The sequence below is a fragment of the Dendropsophus ebraccatus genome, chromosome 8 (assembly GCF_027789765.1).
Source record: "Dendropsophus ebraccatus isolate aDenEbr1 chromosome 8, aDenEbr1.pat, whole genome shotgun sequence".
In the NCBI taxonomy this organism is placed as follows: domain Eukaryota; kingdom Metazoa; phylum Chordata; class Amphibia; order Anura; family Hylidae; genus Dendropsophus; species Dendropsophus ebraccatus.
In genome coordinates this window covers 38,957,970-38,981,492 of record NC_091461.1, presented here as the reverse complement: position 1 = coordinate 38,981,492, position 23,523 = coordinate 38,957,970, and the positions used below count along the sequence as shown (strand labels likewise).

General features: G+C 43.4%; 1 protein-coding gene across 2 annotated transcripts in view; it reads left to right on the top strand.

Moving 5' to 3' along the window:
• The window catches only part of SEMA4G (semaphorin 4G), a 176,555-nt gene that overhangs the window by 95,284 nt on the left and 57,748 nt on the right, over nucleotides 1-23,523 (top strand). For both annotated transcript variants that reach the window (XM_069980193.1, XM_069980195.1), the window contains exons 3-5: nucleotides 5,160-5,308; nucleotides 8,060-8,122; nucleotides 12,415-12,513. In XM_069980193.1, the coding sequence (XP_069836294.1) occupies nucleotides 5,160-5,308; nucleotides 8,060-8,122; nucleotides 12,415-12,513 (311 nt within the window). The remainder of the gene's footprint in view (nucleotides 1-5,159; nucleotides 5,309-8,059; nucleotides 8,123-12,414; nucleotides 12,514-23,523) is intronic.

The window sequence follows — 23,523 nt, the reverse complement described above, 5'->3', positions numbered from 1 at the left end:
ATTACAGTGCCACCCATATCCACAGGTTGTGTGTGACATGGCAGCTCAATCTCTTTCATTTCGGTAGATGAACTTTAATACCAGGCAAAATCCATTGTCCAAAAATCCAAGTGGTCCTTTTTTGTTTAATTATATGGGATTCAAATATAAAATGAACTCACATTGTGCTAGATTATCAAACCATCTGGGTTAGAGTATAATAATAATAATAGAATATAATAAACCCCATCTTACTTCTACCAGCTATAGCTAGTGATTGGTGGGGTTTCAGCACAAAAGTTTTTATTTTATTTTTTATATTTATTTTAACTGGCAGTAATACTTTAAGACTCTGTTCACACCTAAGATTTCATATTTGCATACAGTACAGGACAGGTATCAGTCCTACATGACAAATGTAAACATTACTTGTATGGCACTCTTCAGAAGTCCCATAAAGTGTGACTGGAGTAGTGGTTGATAATCCACGCTGCGGCTTCATTACTTGGTGGGGGAAGGACCTGTTCTTGTAATTGATGGGGGTCCCAGCAATTGGACCCTCAACACTCAAATACTTATCACCTATTAAGTGAAAGGTTATCATTTATAACCTTTGTAATATTCCGCTTCTGATTTAGTGAGACTATTCCCATTCCATAAACTTGCAGTGCACTTCAACAGTTTCCAAAGCACTGGGTGCCAGATTACAGGATGTTCATGATGCCAGATTACAGGATGTTCATGATGCCAGATTACAGGATGTTCGTGATGCCAGATTACAGGATGTTCGTGATGCCAGATTACAGGATGTTCATGATGCCAGATTACAGGATGTTCGTGGTGCCAGATTACAGGATGTTCATGGTGCCAGATTACAGGATGTTCATGATGCCAGTTTACAGGATGTTCATGATGCCAGATTACAGGATGTTCGTGATGCCAGATTACAGGATGTTCGTGATGCCAGATTACAGGATGTTCGTGATGCCAGATTACAGGATGTTCATGATGCCAGATTACAGGATGTTCGTGGTGCCAGATTACAGGATGTTCGTGGTGCCAGATTACAGGATGTTCATGGTGCCAGATTACAGGATGTTCATGATGCCAGTTTACAGGATGTTCATGCTATATTATATTTGATCTTCCTGAATACATATTTTCACATTATGGTGCTGCTGTACTTGGCTCGATTAACCTGGCCATCTCTGGGGAGGTAGGTTGCATTGTGGAGAGCAGCGGCCTCCAGCTATTACTTTGTTTTCCCTCCTGAGGATTGAAATACTGAGTCAGCAGATAAGCTGAATGCGTGAACCACCTTGTGTCCTGAGGCCACACCATGGCGACTGGCAGGCGGTATAAAACGCAGCGCTGCTTTCCTTCTGACTAGAGGTTGTTGCTTAGCAACCACTATTGTGCCAAGCTTTCGGATGTAGCAGCGAAGCCGGAGCTTTGCCTTTAATACGGGAATATATCCACTTTCATTCTTCATTGTTGACTGCTCTTGTACAGCAGCAGTCATATCACATACAGATAGCCGTTGTTGTTGTTTGTATTACTATATGACCTTGTATGTAAAATGTCCATGCCTGGTTATATGGTTAAAGGGTTTTCGTTTCACATTTTTTAAAATTATGTTTCCCCTTTAAATAACCTAATTACATATTGTTTCACTGATGGGACCCCAAACTATTATCAGCTGCAAGTGTTTATTTCCTCTGTAGTGCCTCCACAGGTGAAATAAAGAATTGTATGCTGCCCATTTGAGTGAATTTGTTATTTACATTGTATTAGAATGTTGGGTCCTCCAGATAGATTCCTATTGTTACTGCTCTCAGCGAATACATGGGGGTTTGAGGACCCCTCCTTTAGCTCAGTGTGATCTAATGGGATATACGAACATGGGGGAGATTTTTCAAACATGGTGTAAAGTGGAACTGTCTCAGTTGCCCCTAGCAACCAATCAGATTCCACCTTTCATTCCTCACAGACTCTTTGGAAAATGAAAGGTGGAATCTGATTGGTTGCTAGGGGCAACTGAGACAGTTTCACTTTACACCATGTTTGATAAATCCCCCCCATGGGTTTCAAAACTGGAAAACCCCTTTAAATATTCAAGACCACATTTTAAAAAGAATCATTTAATTTTCTTTTTCAGTTCCTTGACCGCAGTCAATAGCAATTTCTAGTTATCGAGTTATATCCTATAGATTTGTTTGCAGTGTGTCTGCCATAGTATATAATTCATTCCCATGAGAGAATAGGCAGAGGAGGTTTATGTGAACGTGGAATTGGACAAAAGTACTGTATTTCTTCTCCTTGCCAAGAACTGAAGCAGATATGGAGGTGATATGTAAAGTGATTGGATCATGCTTGAAAAGCAGAAGAGGCCTATTTATGTCAAGGAATTTTACAGATAGTACAAGTACAACTGAGTCTTCTTATCAGACTTGTAAAGCGCCAGTCATGGGATAGAAAATAGATTGTCAGATACAGTATGTACCTCCCGAGAGCTGTGCCGACAAGAGTGGGCAGATATCACTGCACCTAGGCTCCTACTTATCCTATGCCCAGGATAAGTGAATAAGTATGAGTTCAGGGGGTTAGACTACAGATTACACAAACTGGTATGTGGGTTCTTAGAAACTCTTGTTCCCAATGTATTTTTGGGCCAATCTTACGATTATCCCTTATGCTGTGGTTGAGGGGCAAGAGGCCATGGTGCCAAAGCCCCCTTTTAGGTGTGCATTTACATATTTGTTGCAGAATTTGTGCAACTAAAAATCTTTTTACATACTAGAACAAAATGGGTTTATTTCTGCAGTATGTGCTTGGGTTTCTGCAAGCTCCCTTTCCAGATGAACAGGAAAGTCACAAAAATGTCTTCAAACGAGCATGAAAATTTACCCAAGAGCACTATTCCTATTAGTAAAAATTAAGGTCCTAAGCTGTTCGGAGGACAGCTATCATATGATTCATGTCCATAAGGTGGGGTGAGTCGCCATCTTACTCTAGTGGCGGATTATCAACTGGAAAGATAAATCCAACTTGCAAAACCTCTATCTCCCCGTGTTCTGCAGTTAGAGAATTTGGAGGCCACTGTATAAAGTAGGTGCTTGTCCAGTTTTGCCAAAACCATAAGGTTTAGTTTAATGTATATGGACAGCTTTACTATGAATAATTGAACATACATGTAAGCAGTGCACCTGGACCTAGTTGACCTTGAAAAGATACCCAGATGTAAATTCAGTCTGTTGCGTTGACAGACCCCCCCTCCCTCCCTCCCTCCCTCCCTCCTTGCACTATACTTTTCAGGCTGAAGTTCTCACCTCCATGTTTATGGAAGGAATATCCTGAAATACATCGGCTTCCATAGTTTACACTTGTTTATTTGCCTCTGAAAAATAAATCTGAAAAAATTAGAAAAACCTGTTTCATAGACTTGATTTGCAGGTTTAAGGTGGAAGAAAGATTTGTAAAATTTCAGCTACAAGACACCTTGAGAGAATAGCTGAGCTATGTCACAATCTCTGTTTTTATGGTTTAGTATTTGGAACATGACCCATTTTTTAAAGGGCCAGGAACAGGTAATGCAAGTTCATCCACCTTGAAAATCCCAGGGATTTAAGTTTATCTACCTCAGATGACCAGAGGGTTCACATTGTGTGACCCCAGTTTGGCTTGGAGTTTACTTTATAATGTAAAGTAACCTCCAAGCTGATTTAGGGTCACACAATGTAAAGTGTCATATGTTATATTTTTAACTTAACTTTGTACATTTTATAGGTAATACATGGATTTTCTTCAATATATTGCTGCAGTGGACCTGTTTATCCAGTGTGCACATCACCAATTGTATTGCTGTATTAGACAGGTTTACTTTGTTAATATCGTGATTTGGAAATCTTAGAAAGTGAGGCCTCTCTGTCACCAGGTTATTTGCATTACCAGAGCTAAGCTATTTGACTGTAGTACTTATTTCTCCAATGACAGCATTTACTCATCTTTGCTCTGCTATGACATAGTGCTGGTGAAAGTACACTGAACAGGTTTGCACTGTGCAAGGATGATGATTTACACCATGGGTCTCCAAACTGCGGCCCTCCAGCTGTTGCAAAACTACATTTCCCATCATGCCTGGACAGCCAAATCCAAAGCTTTAGCTGTCCAGGCATGATGGGAATTGTAGTTTCGCAACAGTTGGAGGGCCGCAGTTTGGAGACCCATGATTTACACAGTAGACTAATATGGATGGCATGTATAGAGGGGAGATGTTATTGGTGCACTGGGGTTCTGCACCCTTCCTGTTTTCTGTCTTGCTAAAGCTGGTTGTAGAGACATTTTAAACCTAACTACAGGCAGTGGACAGCAGATTGTAGTGACAGTGAGACATCTAGTGGCCAAGACCTCCAAGCTTTTTTTTAGGCTTGGGAGTATTTTTGGTAGATTAATGATTTGTAAAAATGTTGGGAATCGTACCAACTACTGAAATTAAAGACTATTGGTGGTTTTACACGGAACGATGTATTGTTCGAATTTGCACGATCACGGTCGAATTGGAACGATAATCGTACGTGTAAACGCAGCGAACGATCAAGCGACGAGCGAAAAATCGTTCATTTTGATCTTTCAACAAGTTCTCAAATCGTCGTTGATCGTTCGCAAAAAATTCGCAGATCGTTCAGAGTAAACAGTCTTTCAACGATTTCCCCTATGTGTGAGATAGGCTTAAGCGATCGCAAAACGATCGCAAAACGAGTATTCCGTACGATGTATCGTTCCGTCTAAACGCCGATCGTTATAAAAAAAAAAAATTGTTCATTCAAAATCGTTATTCGTGCGATTGGGCGAATTATCGCTCCGTGTAAAACCACCATATCTATGTAATGAAAGGGTGTGACAGGTCTGCCAGAGCAGGTGCTGCTGTTATAGATCATCTCTCTGCACACATACCATGGTCCTTAGTGGGCAACACCCTTTGTGATGTCCATATGAACAGTGATTATAGGGACAAAACAGCCTCTATAGGCTTCTCCATGGAAATACATATTTTCTAAGCCAGAGAATATTTTAATTTTTTTTCTATACTTTGTAGAACAACCTGTATTATATCAACAAATAGTATTGTTAATTGTGTTATCAATAAAACCTTATTCTTGATATTTTTTTTTATTCCACAGAACTTTCTGATGCAAAATGGTTTAGCGACAATGTGAAGAATTACAGCACTTTACTACTGGAAGATGAAAATGGAATTCTGTACGTGGGGGCAAGAGGTGCCATCTTCTCTCTAAACTCCAGTGACATTTCTCAGAGGTCCAGAAGAACGGTACGTTTTTTTTTTCTCAGATGTTTCTTTGAGTTTTAAATTTCTTAATAACCTACACCCTTTAATTTTAATGGCTGTTAACTAACTATAGAAATGTAGGTTGGAGTGTTGGCTAAAATGGCTTGTCTGATGTAGAAAATATTAGCTTTAAATAGTGATGTAGGTCATTCTGATTTATTTCAATCTCTCACTCAGAATACCCAGGATGCATGCTCCCCTCCCCACCCGACGGGCACCCATCCCGCACCCTGGACACTATCCACCCAACTCTAGCTCCTATACTATTTACAGACTGAAAGCCCAGAAAAAGTACCCACCATAAGAGCAATATTTCCGTGCATGACACCTATATGTGTGGGTTTTTTTTTCTTTTTACTTACTCCCCTCTCCCCATTCTCTGGTCCCCTCTGCAGGCCTGGCTCAGTGACTATTCTTTGGTGCCACCGTATGTAACATCCTGGCACTGCCCATTGCACATCATTCTGACCCCAACCAGCATCAGGATGTCATATGTGCCACAGTCCTCCATATTCTTCTGTGCAAGTATAAGCCTGAAGCAAGTCTCTGAGTCATTGCACACGTAAACAGAAGTATCAGTACTGCTGTCAGTGAGATATTAAATCGGTGACAGCAGTAATGACATATGTGATCCCTGACATCTTAGTGACTAAGCAGATGATAGTAGGGCACTCCTTGTATCCTAAGGGCAGATGTAAAATTGCTATTGATTTTCCTATGCCAAGTTACACAAGTCAGATGAATCATGGCAACTCAGCCATATATTGCTTTTAAGTCACTTTTTTTAATCTCCATGGATGAAGAAGTCCTCTTCTGTGTAATTGACTGCACAGATCTTCACATCACTAACCACTATGAGGATATGAGTGTGACAAATTGTTTACAGTGTGACGCATCATGGAACAGCATGTAAATTTGTAATTCGCTAAAAGTATCAATGGTTGGAGTGAAGAAATTGCCCGTGGGTCTTTGGATTTTAGATATCAGACAGCAACAATTTCAATTTACATTTAGACTACATTGCAGCTAGGAAGAGAACTTTAAAGGGTTTGTCCAGGATTGGAAAAAAGACATTAATCAATGGACTGTGTTGGGTATTGCAATTCATCTCTATTTACTTTAATGGGGAAGAGCTGCAAAACATAAAAATCCCACAGGTGATTGTCGCCTACCATCTAATGCGGCACAACCTCCTTTGGGTAGTGTCACATACATGGTTTTTATTGCAGTTTTTGAGGTTAAAGTCAAGGGCGGATTCAAATAAAATGGTAAATTTTTAGGAAAAACATATGCTTCTTCCTGCAAGATCCACCTCAGAGTTTGGCCCCCCAAAGAATTGCAGTGGTGGTTTTACAAAAAATATTGCTGTCATTGATGGCCTATCCTCTGTATAGAATATTCATCTTAGTTTGGCAAAGGTTCACGTTGAAGCATTACTGCCGATCAGCTATTTAAAGTGGCTGCAGTTGTACAATTGCGGAAATTGTGGAAGACTCTTCAAACAGCTGAATGGCAGTGGTGACGGTTGGACACTTGCAGATTTAAAGGGGTTGGCCACTTAATAGTAAAATTGTTCTGTGTACAGAATTAGTAACTGTACTCACTGTATATACTGACAGCAGCTCCCTGTGTACCTCATAAAGCTAAAATCAGACTCCCCTCCTCCAGGCTGGGCTGCCCTGCTCTGTGGTGAGTCTGTCCATAAGATGGCCGACATGGAGCATGTGACCATGCTCTGCCACCAGAGTCTTCCATAGGCATCCGTGGTGAACAATAAGGCAGTGCACTTTCTTTTCTATGTTGGCCATCTTATGGACAGAGTATGGACAGAGTAAAGGTACTGTACTGTACACTGAACTATCTTACTATAAAGTGTCCAATCCCTTTAATATTGATGGTCTGTTCTGAAGACGTATCATCTCGGCGCTGGAACCGGGGAGGTGAGTGGACGTCTTTTCCCTCAGCCACCTCCTCCCCGGTCCCAGCAAAAAAGTGCCCCCCCCCCGGCTTGAGTACCGTTTAAGGTGGTGATTTCGTCTATTGATTGATTTAGACAAAAGGTATTATGTTTGTCCTTTCCATCTGTAAGGGTTTTTACAAATGTATTTATTAGCAGGTGTCATACATGAATGGCTGCCATATAGTTCTTGATTTTCAGCCAGGCTTCTCTAGCAAAATCAACTGCTTACCCAGAGTTTTTAGAGCAATTATTCATATGAAGGTGGTATATCTGACTACACAAGTCCCAGTAACAGCCTTTAGGGAACAATTCCATTGTAATGTATGTGATCCCTTTCATCATCTGCTCCCTTTTTTTTCTAATACTGATGAATAGAAGTTGAATAAAAAAGGTGCATGTGTATGGATGAGAACAGCAGGCGCCTATTTCCAACACAGAACAAAGCTTTGAAGAGCATTAGTGGTGCCACCAACTACATTCTTGTAGAGGGGACAAAAATGGCTTCCGGCAGAGTCCAAAAAGGGAGATCCAGAAGTAGAAATAGTTGACACCAGTATTATATAGTTTGACTACAGCATTCCACGTTGTATGTGTGATGGCAACTCCTTATAAATGGTTTTATGGATGATTGATATTGCTTTGTTTATTGGTTATGAATAGTAGCGGCTTTAGCCATATACTGCCCATTCAGAATGGAAAAGTCTTCACTAATGGTTACAAATCTTTTTAACCTGACAGCCATATTAACTTTGCATTATCTCTCTTTGTTCTAGATCCGCTGGGAAGTTAATTCTAATGAGACCAAGGCCTGCCAGGACAAAGGCCGAAACAACCAGGTAAGAGTGTGATCAGTGATCCCGGAGTGCGGTCCTGTATCTCCCATTTTTCTATATAGATATTGTGATAGTATGTCAGTAGTTGCATATCCTCATGGCAGGATGGGACTAAGGGCCTTATTACACCAACAGATTATCTGTCAGATTTTTTTGAGCAAAAGCCAGGAATGGACTAGAAACAGGGAACAGGTAATAAAGGAAAGACTGAGCTACAAGCTACTGAGCTATCCAGCGCTACAAAAACATGGCCACTTTTCCTCCTCTCTTGTCTCCAGTTCAGGTGCAGTTTGCAATTAAGCTCCATTTATTTCAATGGAACTGAGTTTGAAACCCCACCCAGTCTGGAGACAAGAGAGGGGGAAAGGTGGCCATGTTTTTGTAGCGCTGGATAACCCCTTTAACTGCTTGCAGATCACCTAAAACCTGGATATCGAGCCTGTCCATGACTGCAGAGTCTGCAGCTCTGATAGAAGAGGAGGACCGGTTGTCAGAGACAGCTTGACCCTCCAGGGAGAAGCACAGACTGCTTACTGCATCACTGCTGTCTAGGGATGTCACCATACCAAAATTTTGAGTTCGATACCGATACCAGCTTTTGGATTTCGATACTCAATACCAATTCGATACTAAATAAAAAGTTTGAGAAAAAAAAACACGTAAAAATACAAATATAATTTCCCTTTTCCCTGACTACAGATATGTTCCCCCCCATGCACAACATTTTTATTTATGTGACTTCTTGATCACTGTTACATTTTATAGTTCGGACAATTCACATGTAATGGATACATGTATGTTCTTTTTTTTTTTTTTTTTACTTTTTTTTGAAAAAAAGGGAAAAGGGGGGATTATTAGAACCTTTATTTTTTGTTTTGTTTTATTTTAAAACACTTTTTTTTACATTTTTTATTCCCCTCTAACCTCAAGCATACCTCCCTGTGCACAACAACTCCCAGAATACCTTCTTGTGGGGAGTTGTAGTGCACAGGGAGGTATGCTAGGAGTTGTAGTGCATAAGAAGGTATGCTGGGATGTTTTGAAAGGCTGCTGCCGCGCAACTGCAACTCCCAGCATACCTCCTTGTGCACTACACCTCCCAGCATACCTCCTTGTGCACTACACCTCCCAGCATACCTCCTGGTGCACTACAACTCCCAGCATACCTCCTTGTGCACTACACCTCCCAGCATACCTCCTGGTGCACTACAACTCCCAGCATACCTCCTGGTGAACAACAACTTCCAGCATAATTCCTTGTGCTTTGCAACTCCCCACAAGAAGGTATGCTGGGAGTTGTAGTGCACAAGGAGGTATGCTGGGAATTACAGTTGTGCAGCTCCTGACACAACTCCGTGCACCATACATTCTTGTGCACTACAACTCCCAGCATGCCTCCTCGTGCACAAAGAGGTATGCTGGGGGATGTAGTGCACAAGGAGGTATGCTGCTGGGAGTTGTAATGCATTAGCAGCCTCCTGGCACAACAACTCCCAGCATGCCTCCTTGTGAACAACAACTCCCCACAAGAAGGTATTCTGGGAGATGTTGTGCCACTGTATCGGTGGGCCCCGCGGGAAGGGGGGGGGCGCGACAGGATTGTGGACCCGGAGGTTGGGGAACTGGCTGGTGTAAGGGACCGCTGCCGCAGCACCGGCGGGTCCCGTATTTGGAATGGTTGAATGACTGCCGCCCACGGGATTGCGGGCCGCAGTCATTAGCAGTGAGGGGCCGATCCATATGCAGCAGACTCGTGCTGCATATGGAGCGGCTCTGCAGGGGTTAGATGCCGCTGTCGGTTATGACAGCGGCATCTACCCTTTAAAATAGCCGGCACTAGCGATCGCTGTGTGCCGGCTATTTAAATTTGGCGCCGCTGGGAGCGGAGAGCTCGCGGGAGGAGGAGGGGACACCAGGGGGCAGGGAGCGGCACACAGAGAACACGGCCGGCGCTCACGTAGCTTCCGGCCGTGTTCTCTGCACCATACTTCATGTTAATCTGCGCTATTATGCAGATTAACATGAAGTATTGATGCCAGGAAATCCTGGTATCGAACCGTTTTCTGACCGAAATATCGATAGAAGTATCGATATTTCGGTGCATCGTGCATCACTACTGCTGTCACGGGCTGGCTATACACAGTGCTAAATAACTGCTGCTTAAAAAAATAAATAATATATATATATATATATATATATATATATATATATATATATATATATATATATTAACCTGTTCCACAGAGGTTGTCTCACCTACATTATTCCCTATCTTAAGTGTGTCTCACAATTCAGATAATTTATTTATTTTTTTAGCAATTTTGTTTTAGTGATTTTTAAAAAACAATTATTTATTGTATGTATTTTTTAAATATGCGTATGTATTTGTTTATTGAGTGTGGAAAGAAACAGTGCTAGGAGGAAACCTGCGCAAACATGGGGAAAACATACAAACTTTATGCAGATGCTGCCCTTGGTTGAATGCAAACCAAGACCATATGTATCACAGAAAACAAAATGCAAAAAGTATTACAATACTTATTACAATACTAAAAGAGAAAATAAAAAAAATAGTGATGAGCATGTACTAAAAATGTAAATGTCTCTGGATAATATCAGGGAAATAGCATGGATTTGGGCTGGTTAAAGAGATTTCCCCCTAATTTCTAGTATATCTGTATGTCCAGTCATTGTTGGATAGAACATCTGGACATATTTTTTAGATTATTATGGATGTAAACAACATTAAAGCTGTTCTGTTCCTGTGTCGTTGTAAAGTGCTAATTCTTGTGATTTGAGTTGATCATATATTTAGGCCCAGTGCTGTAGAAGAAAACTTAAAGGCGTCATACACTATAGACAAAAGTTAGCAGAACCAACTAAAGTAATCATGTTTGATCAGCTGTCTGAAGTGTATGGCGGCCTCTATAACTTTTTCCTGGCAAAGTGCAGAGTATGTTGGATTTCAGCTGCTTTGTCCTTTGTTCTGGGAGAAACAGGCCACTGTCAATGCTGTCTGGCTGCAGCTTACCCCTCCCCGGGGGAGGCAATAAAAAGTTTGCTATGGGACCCAGCCATTTCTAGTTATGCCCTTGGCTTGCAGTGAGCAATGAATTTGCCAAAGCAATGCAGACATAGTACAATACAGGCTCCCAGATTTTGTGCCAGATATTTACTGACAAGCTAAAATTTTACAATCATTTATGATTAAAAGGAGCTGTTCTGATTATAGTGTTTGTGTATTTCTTTGATATATTATGGAATCTGGAAGTCAGAGGTTTTTTTTTAATTATTACTATAATAATGGCGTCATATACACGCAGGGGACCGGGAACTGCAGGGCTTAGATAGCCCTGTGGTTCCCTGACTCTTACATAGGAGGCAGCTGAGAAGGCTGTGTCCCCCCTTACTGCTGCCGCTGAACGGAAGTTAATGTAGAAGTGAAACATGTTTATTTTATTGAAGTTATATTACAAATTAACATTAAAAACATTAACATTAAATAAATGGTTACTTTCTAGAGTATCCTGTAATTAAGTATGGTCTGATCAAGTTATTTATGTTAAGTCTTTCTGCATTTACAGTATATCTTAAAGTGGTAGTGCGGCGGTAAACAATTATTCACAGAATAACACACATTACAAAGTTATACAACTTTGTAATGTATGTTATGTCTGTAAATCGCCCCCTTCCCGTGTCCCACCACCCCCGCACGTGTACCCGGAATTGTGGTGCATTATACATACCTGATCCTTGTCGCGCATGTCCACCATCTTGTGCCAGGACGTCATCTTCGGACGGATGGACGAACCGCTCCGACCATCCTTAGTGCCGGCCGCCTTCTGCAGCGTCATCAGATGCTCAGCCGCAATTGGCTGAGCATAACTGTGCTCAGCCAATCGCGGCTGAGCAGCTGATGACGCTGCAGAAGGCGCCCGGCACTAGGGACGGTCGGAGCGGTTAGGCTGGCTGTCCGAAGATGACGTCCTGGCACAAGATGGTGGACATGCGCGACACGGATCAGGTATGTATAATGCACCACACTTCCGGGTACACGTGCGGGGGTGGTGGGACACGGGAAGGGGGTGATTCACAGACATAACATACATTACAAAGTTGTATAACTTTGTAATGTGTGTTATTCTGTGAATAATTTCTTAGTGCCACACTACCACTTTCAAGTAACTCTCTGAACCAGTTACTGTTGAATGTAAGATTTGTTAGTATTTTCCCCAGCAGAATTTAGTGCTCCAGTGCTAGAACCTAATCATTTCTCCTTTTTCCTTTGTCTGTAGACTGAGTGTTTCAACCATATAAGGCTCTTGCAGAGGTTTAATGAAACCCACCTGTATGTCTGCGGGACGCACGCCTTCTCCCCTCTTTGCTGCTACATTGTAAGTACTAAGACTCCTTATGTTATCTACTACCCTGTTTGCACCAAGATCAGAAATGTCATTTGTGTAATAAAGGAAGTAATGTAATTCTGATATTCAGTGGTTGTGTTATATTAAAGATGTTATCTGACCAGGATTACTCTTTCCATAGACCCTTTGAGAGACTTGTAAGAGGTGGTGGAGGGTTCCCCTTTAAATAAACAATTGCATAACATGCTGGTGAAACTAAAGGATTTACTTAAATGGAACTTGTCTTTAGTCTCAAGCCGCTCCACCAGACGGGAATGGAGCTTAGAGTCAATGGGACAGTCCCAGCTGTCTCCTCCCACCAAGTCTGATTGAAATATCTCTCCTTGTAAATAGAAAGGAAAGATCAGTCAAGACCAGAAGCCATCAGGGTCCATCCCAGCGGCTCTAAGGGCCCTATTACACAGAGCGATATCAGCCGATTATTGCTTCATGTAATAGAGACAACAATCAACGGCTGATCTTTGTTTTAGCTTTAGACCTAAAATCGTCAGGTGCCGACCGTGCATCTCTATGTGTAATAGCGATGAATGGCCGGCGGCTGACTATTCCCGGGCTTCTCTCCTGTGCTACGCAGCCTCCTGGTCCCGGCGGCAATCATAGACTGCGGCGGTCCCGGCCTGTGATATGCTGAGCAGCCTGTCAGCTGCCACTGCTGCCGCCGGGACCAGGCAGCTGCAGAGCACAGGAGAGAAGACTTAGAGTGGGGAGAGGTAAGGTGTCAGGTGTTTGGACAAGGGCTGCATGGACATTGCTAACAATGTTCATGCAGCCCTTACTACCCGATTATCAGGCCGTCTCATAGGTTCAATAAACGAGCACTGATCTAGCAGATAGGCAATTGTTTACTAAAATGATCGGCCCTAGTCGGACAATGTAATAGGACCCTAAGCAGCATTCTCTCTGGTTTTAAAACTAGTATTTTTCTGGAATGGATTGTAGGTCATTGTAATAACTAAGACAAAACACTCCACTCCAAGAACCGCATAGGTGATGCAAGGTGCAGGTCACACCAGGAACCTTGTCAGCAGGTGAGTATGAGAAAAGGTTACTTTATGCTTACAGACACACAACTCGTTTTGAAACCGGACCGCTTTCTTTCTCAAGTGTGAGAAAGAAAATGGTTTCAAAGTGCGTTGAGTGTTTTTCAGAATAAAGTAACCTTTTCTCATACTCACCTGCTGACATGGTTCCTTGTGTGACCTATGCCTTGCATCACCTATGCTGTTCTCGGAGCGGAGTGTTTTGTCTGATTCAACCCCGGTGTGGAGTCCATAGGAAAGGCTGTGGTGTGCTCCCTCATTTACACACTGTGGAGATTTGTGCTTTTGCACAACCACCCAAGGTGAGAGTTTTGTATGTTGCTCTTTCACATTCCCTTTTAACTAAATATCTGTACCATGGAGGGCTGTTTTTCATTGGGTTGTAATAACTAAGGCGGTCTTTCTCAATTTCATGCTGCCTGTAGATAGGGCACCATAACAGTAATGGCAGGTTTCCTTTACCTCAAGGAACAACAGTGGCATGACACGACTAGTGGCTACAGTTTCCATAGGAAGGCACAATATGCCTGACTGTTACTGTGCACTCTAGTTGTCGATGGGCACACTCATTAAACGCTCCAGAACCCAATTTGTGCACAATCCAACTTTAATTTCAGTCCGGTCAATGTTAACCCTTACGTGGACCTGCTCAACGTGTCACAACTAAACATTCTACATATACCTTGCTCAACAAAACCACTTATGTTTACAGGAGGAGGGTCACTCTCCATAACTGGTCCTGTTACTGAGAGCCCTGTGGCCCACAAACCTCTCTTCACGTACTTGCCACTTGCCACTAATGCTTCACACGGCTCACTCCCCCAGACCCAGTCATAGCCTCCCTCAGTTCTTAGGGCCCCATTACACGATGATTATTGCTTAAAAAAATTGTTAGATCGTTCGGATTTGAACGATAATCATCTAGTGTAATAGCACACGATTAAACGACCAACAAGAAATCGTTATTCGTTTGATAGAATTTTATTTGAATTGTTGATTGTATGCACGGAATAAGACATTCCAGCTTTGTCAATTAGGGGGCATAGGGGTAGAAGAAAGTATATGATGACTAGTATGGGGGGGGGGGAGGATCACACAGCTTATGGACTTCACATGAGCCATTTATATGGTCATGTGAATGTAGCCTTAGGATAATTTCTCCATTCTTAGGATAAATCACCACAATTCAGTTCTGTACTTTAATTTCAGTAACTTCAGCACTAGGCCATGCCCGGCAGGCTCTTTCTCTGCTGGGCTTAAAATAGCCCATCTCAGGGCCATGTAAACTTCTATCAGAAGAGAGTCTTAAAGCTGTGTTGTAAGTGTCAAAATAAAGGGAGTTTAACTTAAACAGTCTGTAAGTAATTGTTAAAGAAGCGCCAGCCACTTCAGTCCCAGACAGCGTGCCCACATATTACCGTATTGAACCAGTGAGTAATCCTAGCTGCTGGCATGTATCTCTGGCTTCATCTCCTCCCCGGTAGCTTCTCTGCTGCTATAGCTGATGCTAAGCTGATATCTATCTGTATATTAGGTCTTGGCGTTTCTTATAATAAATATTTTCATCCAGGGAGCACAATATACAGACTGATGTAGGTAAGACGAGAGCGATCGTGGCATTGCCCTATCGAGCAGTCAGCTTCTAGCGCTCATATTTCTACAGCAGATTGGAAATGATTAAATTCTGTAAACGAATTGATTTGCTTTGGGCGACTACAAGACTTATAATTTGATTTGCACTTGTTTTTATGGCCCCACATTTAATTGCATAAAATGTGACATTGACATCTAAGATTTTCCATATTGTCCAATTTATTTTTTTACAGGTTTAGATTGTGGCCGTACGGTAAGAGTAAGACTGGGCCAGTTTGGGTAAAGGTGGCATATTACACAGCCTATGAATTTTAATGAGATCTGTGTAATGTTTCATTTCCCCAGCAGAGGCGCTGCAGGAAACTAACACTTACTGTTTTATTTTCTCATTAAAGGGGTACTCCGGCGAAAAAGAATTGCTCTCAGAATCAACTGTTGTCAGAAAGTGATACAGTTTTGTAAATTACTTCTATATAAAAATCCCAAGTCTTCCAGTACTTAACAGCTGCTGTGTATCCTGCAGGAAGGGGTGTATTCTTTACAGTCTGAAACAGTGCTCTCTGTCCTTGTAAGTAGCAAATCCCCATAGAAAACCTCTACTGCTCTGGACACTTCCTGACATGAGCAGAGGTGGCAGCAGAGAGCACTGTGTCAGACTTGATAAAATACACCACTTCCTGCAGGACATACAGCAGCTGATAAGTACTGGAAGACTGGAGATTTTTAAATAGAAGTAAATTATTGACTGGAGATTTTTAAATAGAAGTAAATCATTGAGGTAGGATGATGCATCTAGTAGCCAGTGACAGAAATCATTGGAGGCTATAGTGTTGTTAGCTCTTAGAGGGATGGCACTCCTGTCCATCCATGCGTCTTCTTAGGAGGTGTTATAACATCTCTAGAGGCTTGCAGGCATCGCTGCTCCTTGAAGTCTATCCAAAAATTTGTTGTGTCTCTTTAATGAAAGACTAAGGGTCAATGAGAATGGATGTAAGCTATCCATATATCTGCCATGTAATGAGAAGACGACAGTCTTGTAGTTGTTTAGTACAGCGTACGATATTAACCCTTTCATCACTGTCAACTAATACCAGCAGTGTCGGACTGGAGTCCTTGGGCCCACCAGGGGAAATCATTCTTGGGGCCCACCCTTCTGCCACCATACTTATCTATGGTAACATTAATAAGGCTCCAGTTACACGGCGTGATATGGGGCAGTGTAGAGCAGCAAACCATTGCTAATCAGCAGGGCAGGAATATACTGAGATGTGCGGACGCCAGCAATGATTTGTACAGATGCACAAAAGATCAAATCAGCCGACTATGGGACATTTGCTTGTCAGCTTATCTCTGGCACTTTTACATGGGGCTTCCAAGGAGCACTTGTTACCAATTATTGGCCTGTATAATCGCGCTATAAGACAATTTTCTTTGCATGATAACACTGTATACTTAGATACAAAAGTGATACAGCCACCAATAACACATATTACCGCCATACTGTTACTGACCAAATCCAGTATACCAAGACTGATATTACCAATAATACCAGTATAAAAGAGGGAAATATTATCACCTCACATATTACCACCATACTGTTACTGACCAAATCCTGTGTACTATGACCAATAACCAGTATATAGAAAGGAAATATTACCGCTACACCACAACCACCATATCGTTACTGACCAAAAGTATACTAAATCCAATAAAACACAGTACCACATAAATAGTAACAAATAATACCACCACATACTGACTAATACCACCACATACTAACACCACCGCTGCTACTAAATAATCCACTGTACACAGATCACTATCACCTCATACAGTCATATAGAGGCTGACCCAGCTCTACACAGGCTCTATACACCATATACATTACACTGTAGTTATATCAGGTGACTCACAGGGGACGTCTTCTCTGATCGGAGTTCTTCCCTTTTTATCTTCTCCATCTGCTCTTGGCCATCATGAGAACTTCTCCGAGCCACGAATCCACAGAATCTGCCAGAGAAAGATATTAGGCTCCTCACTCTGGCACCATCCTCATCTCTATACACACTGCACATCTGTATTGGCCCCTTTACACCCTCATTTAGTGGGTAGGCTGACATATATATCCCTTATAGTATATGCCCCCCTCTCTGTAGACACCTTATAGATGGTCCCTTGTTCAGTCCTCCATATAGATGGCCCCATGTGCATCTACTATAGTAGAGAGCAGTAGTGGATTATAATAGGGGCGTTTTGGGCGGCAGCCGGGGCCCTGAGCTCCTGGGGGGCCCATAACCACCCAAAAAGACTTATACTTTCAATGGTGTACTGTCTCCTGGCTACACTTCCGCCATGATTTACAAAAAATCACTGTTTTTTTTATGGCAATTTTGCACAAATCAGGACATCATGACATTATCTGTCCTGTACTATGAACGCCAGGCTAGTTACAGGGGGGTGGGGGGGCCCAGGCTTGGTGAACAGCCTGGGGCCTATGGTAAAGTTAATCCGCCCCTGGTAGAGAGCCCCCTCTGTGTAATCCCTTTATAGTAGATGACAACCTCTGTGCATCCCCTATATCAGGGGTAGGGAACCTCGGCTCTCCAGCTGTTGCAAAACTCCCATCATGCCTGGACAGCCGAAGCAAAAGCTGTAGTTTTGCAACATATGGAGAGCCAAGGTTTTTTATCCCTGTCCTCTGTGTAGTCCAAAATAGTAGATGCCCCCCTGTGCATGCCCAATTGTATACGCCCCCCCCCCCCCCTGTAATGCGCCTTATAGATGGCCCCTTTGTTGTCCCCCTCTGTGTAGTGACCCTTATAGATCGCCTTCCCTCTGTTTTCCCCATTATAGATGGCCTCCCCTGTATTGTCCCCCTTATAAATGGCACCCCCTTTTGTCCATCCCTCATATATATAGCCCCCAGAGTTGTCCATGCCCCATATAGGTAGCCACCTTATGTTATCCATCCCCCATATAGATAGCCCTCAGTGCTGTCCATCCCCCATATAGCCCCCTTATGTTTTCCATTTCCATATAGGTAGCCCCCTTATGTTGTCCATCCCCCATATAGACCCTTATGTAGTCTATCCCTCATATAGCCCCCAATCTTTTCCATCCCCCATATAGCCCCCAGTCCTTTCCATCCCACATATAGCCCCCTTATGTTGTCCATCCCCCCATAACCCCCCTTATGTTGTCCATCCTCCTATAGCCCCCCTTATGTTGTCCACCCCCTCTATAGGCCCCCTTATGTTGTCCACCCCCCTATAGCCCCCCCCCCTTATGTTGTCCAGCCCCTCTATAGCCCCCTTATGTTGTCCAGCCCGTCTATAGCCCACCTTATGTTGTCCACCCCCTCTATAGCCCCCTTATGTTGTCCGGACCCTCTATAGCCCCCCCTCATGTTGTCCAGCCCCTCTATAGCCCCCCCTCATGTTGTCCAGCCCCTCTATAGCCCCCCCTTATGTTGTCCAGCCCCTCTATAGCCCCCCCTTATATTGTCCAGCCCCCCCATAGCCCCCCTCATGTTGTCAAGCCCCTCTATAGCCCCCTCATGTTGTCCAGCCCCCCATAGCCCCCAGTGTTGTTCATCCCCCCATAGCCCCCCTCATGTTGTCCAGCCCCCCTATAGGCCCCCCTTATGTTGTCCAGCCCCCCATAGCCCCCAGTGTTGTTCATCCCCCCATAGCCCCCCTCATGTTGTCCAGCCCCCCTATAGGCCCCCCTTATGTTGTCCAGCCCCTCTATAGCCCCCAGTGTTGTTCATCCCCCCCATAGCCCCCCTCATGTTGTTCATTCCCCCCATAGCCCCCCTCATGTTGTCCAGCCTCTCTATAGGCCCCCCTTATGTTGTCCAGCCCCTCTATAGCCCCCCCTTATGTTGTCCAGCCCCTCTATAGCCCCCCCTTATATTGTCCAGCCCCCCCATAGCCCCCCTCATGTTGTCAAGCCCCTCTATAGCCCCCTCATGTTGTCCAGCCCCCCATTGCCCCCAGTGTTGTTCATCCCCCCATAGCCCCCCTCATGTTGTCCGGCCCCTCTATAGCCCCCCTTTATGTTGTCCAGCCCCCCATAGCCCCCAGTGTTGTTCATCCCCCCATAGCCCCCCTCATGTTGTCCAGCCCCTCTATAGCCCCCAGTGTTGTTCATCCCCCCCATAGCCCCCCTCATGTTGTTCATTCCCCCCATAGCCCCCCTCATGTTGTCCAGCCTCTCTATAGGCCCCCCTTATGTTGTCCAGCCCCTCTATAGGCCCCCCTTATGTTGTCCAGCCCCCCTATAGGCCCCCCTTATGTTGCCCAGCCCCTCTATAGGCCCCCCTTATGTTGTCCAGCCCCCCTATAGGCCCCCCTTATGTGGTCCAGCCCCTCTATAGCCCCCAGTGTTGTTCATCCCCCCCAGTGTTGTTCATCCCCCCCATAGCCCCCCTCATGTTGTCCAGGCCCCCATAGCCCCCCTCATGTTGTCCATTCCCCCCATAGCCCCCCTCATGTTGTCCATTCCCCCCTATAGCCCCCAGTGCTGTCCCCCTCTGATAAAAAAAAAAAAAACAACAACAACTCACCTTACAACACGCTCCCCCGTCGGCCTCGTGTCTCTTCTTCTCTCTTCCCTGTCAGATGAGCAGCTCCCTGGTCCCGGGCTGCGCCACCACTGAGCTCCATGTGAGCTGCGGCGGCTGCTGGGACTTCCGGTATGCGCACCCTGTACCGGAAGTCCCAGCTGCCGCGGCACGCACACGGAGCTCAGTGGTGGCGCAGCCCGGGACCAGGGAGCTGCTGATCTGACGGGGACGGGGGCGGCACGCTTGTGACCGCAAGCAGAACGCTGCTTGCGGTCACAAGAGTGATTGACAGGGCGGGAAGCCTATGGCTTCTCGCGCTGTCAATAGGAACCCTGCTACATTTAACTGGAAGCGATTGATGCGATCGCTTCCAGTTAAAAGGCAAGGTGCGGCACCCGGAGGCCGAGTGGCCCCCCCAGGAGCACGGGGGCCCCCCTTGGGCTTGCTGGGTGGAGACCACATTGATATGGTCTCCAGCCCTGTGTCCCCTTACTGGGGGGCGGGGCCTACAACTGCTCGGGGCCCACCGGGGAATTCCCCGGTCCCCCGGTGGCCCAGTCCGAGCCTGAATACCAGGATGTTGTGCAGAGAGCAGACCGTTTTGTGCTCTATGAATGGTTGCTTATCGAGAAATATGAAAATTTTTATGCTGCTGAAAATGATCATTTCTGGCTGAAGGAACTCTGCTCCATTTTCTTCTGCAGTTCAGGATAGTTTTCTGTGTTGTGTGGTGTCACCTTATATAGCCCCCTTACCTGATGAGTGATCCAATAATAAATGCATTATTTGGGGATGTCTTAAAGGGGTATTCCGGTGAAAAGTTTCTTTTCTTTCAAATCAACTGGTGTCAGAAAGTTTTATATAGATTTGTAATTTACTTCTATTTAAAAATCTAAAGTCTTCCAGTACTTATCAGCTGCTGCAGGATATGTATTATTTCCAGTCTGACATAGTGCTCTCTGCTGCCACCTTTGCCGATGTCAGGAACTGTCCAGAGCAGTAGCAAATCCCCATAGAATATGTCTTCTGCTCTGCAGACTGGAAAGAATACACCACTTCCTGCAGGACATACAGCAGGTGATAAGTACTAGAAGGCTTGAGCTATTTAATTAGTAGTAAATTACAGATCTGTATAACTTTCTGAAACCAGTTGATTTGAAAGAAAAAAAATTGCTGTTGCACCCCTTTAATCTTTCATCTCTATCTTGGAAAATTAGATGACATTCAATATGGCCACCATTATTGGAGTCATTGGAAAGAGTGCAGAATGGCAACCCTACTAGAATACAAGAGCAATAGATGTAGTTATATCGGCAGCCATGTTGGCAGCCACACTTTTTTGAGACGTAAATAGACTATTTAACAGCTTAACTGCCAAGAACAGCTTACATTTATTGCCATTTACACTCATGTATTGATTTACTGTTTCAGGGATATTTTATGGGCCATCCTGGGCGAAATGGGGGTAGGGACTTTAAATGTCTCTTTAGTGCAGAAATATGGGTGCCCTTAGCTTTAGAGTAGAGATGGGGAACCTCTAGCTCTCCAGCTGTTGCTAAACTACAATTCCCATCATGCTTGGACAGCCAAAAGCCGCCCGGCATGATGGGAATTGTAGTTTTGCAACAGCTGGAGAGCTAGAGGTTCCGTAGTCCTACTTTAGGGCATAAAATACTAAGACCACAATCTATATAGTTTGGACCAGATGTAGGTGGACAGTATGTGTAATGGGGTTATGAAGGGGGAGATTTATCAAACATGGTATAAAGTGAAACTGGCTCAGTTGCCCCTAGCAACCAATCAGATTCCACCTTTCATTCCTCACAGACTCTTTGGAAAATGAAAGGTGGAATCTGATTGGTTGCTAGGGGCAACTGAGCCAGTTTCACTTTACACCATGTTTGATAAATCTTCCCTGATTCATAACTCTATTACACATACTGTCCACTTACTTTTGGACCTCAATATATATATATATATATATATATATATATATATATATATTTACATTTTGTATGTGTTTACTCTGCATAGTAAACTCCAGCCAGATGTTCTGGTGGCCACCAAGGATACAATATGCCCTCCTTATAAAGAAGTATATACCTTCTGTAATCAAAAACTTGTGTGTTAAGGTTTCACAGCAGATTATTCATTTATGAGTGGGCACAATAACACCGACCGCCCCCCACCCACCTCCACCCCCAGTTCATTGGTTATATAGCGTCTGTCGCTTCTTTTTTTTTTAGGTTTCTGTGATTTATGTTTAAAGCACAAAACAGAAAGGCTTGTTGGGAGACATGTTCCTTTTATCTATGTAAACACCAGTGCAGTAACTCTGTTCCCCCGTGCTGCCTGTTAATGTTTTGTGTATATGATATAACGCCATTGCCAGGACCCTGCAAGTGAAGAAAATAGTTTAGATCAATAAGTTGCGTTGGTCTCTGCATTTGATCTGCAGCTTGCTAGGCACTTCAAAGGTATTCAGACTGTTTAGGAGCTCAGACTGTAAAAGAACGTAGTTTTTTTTTTTTTTTTTTGCTTAGATTTCACTTCTGAAGTACCAGCCACTTTTTAGATGCTGCTGTGAGCATCACCTCTGCTTTGTGTTACCATTACTTTTCACACAGAAGACCATATTTTTGTACAGAAAACCCATATCCCTTCCCACACATGACAGTTGTTCTGATCTTTTATATGGATAGTCAGAGATGGAAGGGAAACCTTGATTTACCTTTGTGGTAAATATTTAGTAGACATGCACATCTTGCAAGTTCACAGCTCAGGCTTTCTCACAGAGTGCACACACACACACACTTCCTGTGTGGTGTTTTGAGTATGTTTATTACTAGAGTCAGAAATCCCCTGACAACAGACAGTGGACAGTAGATTGCAAAGAAGGGAGACACCTAGTGGCCAAGACTTTAGCACTGAAATGAGTGAAATCCAGATATATTAGGAATTGCATAGGCTATAAAATAGTGGGAAGTCAGTGGCTATTTAAGATTTTATTCGGGCAAGTAAACTGGGTTGTCATGTTTTAAGTGCAATATTGGTGAATTATACCAATAAGATTTCACACATGATTCAATATTTGTTCAATACTGGGATTTGAATACCATGTAAAATTTATTTAGCATATTTGGAAACTTGCTTTTGTCTGATATCAATAATGAATCTTCATAAATTCCGAATTATTAGAAGCCTTTAAATTTTTTCCTTTTTTGAAGTGAATACAGTATCCAGCAATTTCCAGGCACTTCTGTGGAAAAAAACTAGGGCACATTGAAGCCCTGAGCATAAATATATTTACTTAAGCGACCGGTCATAATTCTCTTCATAAGGATATGTGAATTGGCGTCCGGGATCGTATTTGTTTTTCATGAAGATGACAGTATGACGCGAACTCCTGGAGCTGAGGGGGATGTTGCCATAGTTACATATGGCCAGAACATCGCTGTCTTTTATGTAGATCACATTTGATTATTGTGGTTGATGTTTATAATGATTAAAAACTTAGCATTGATGATTGAACCTGTATAACGGTAAGATGGCAGACCTCTCTAAAATACAACTACTAAACTCACTGGGAGCAATAAACTCAGCCAGGTTTACATTAGTTCTGTGTCCTTCATAATTGACAACTTTTTGCAAAATGTAGGAACGTCTTTTTAGGGTACGTTCACACTTACCGGATCCGCAGCGTATTTTCTGCAGCAGATTTCTGGAGCAGATTTCATTTAAATAACTGAACACCGCATCAAATCTGCACCATCAAATCAG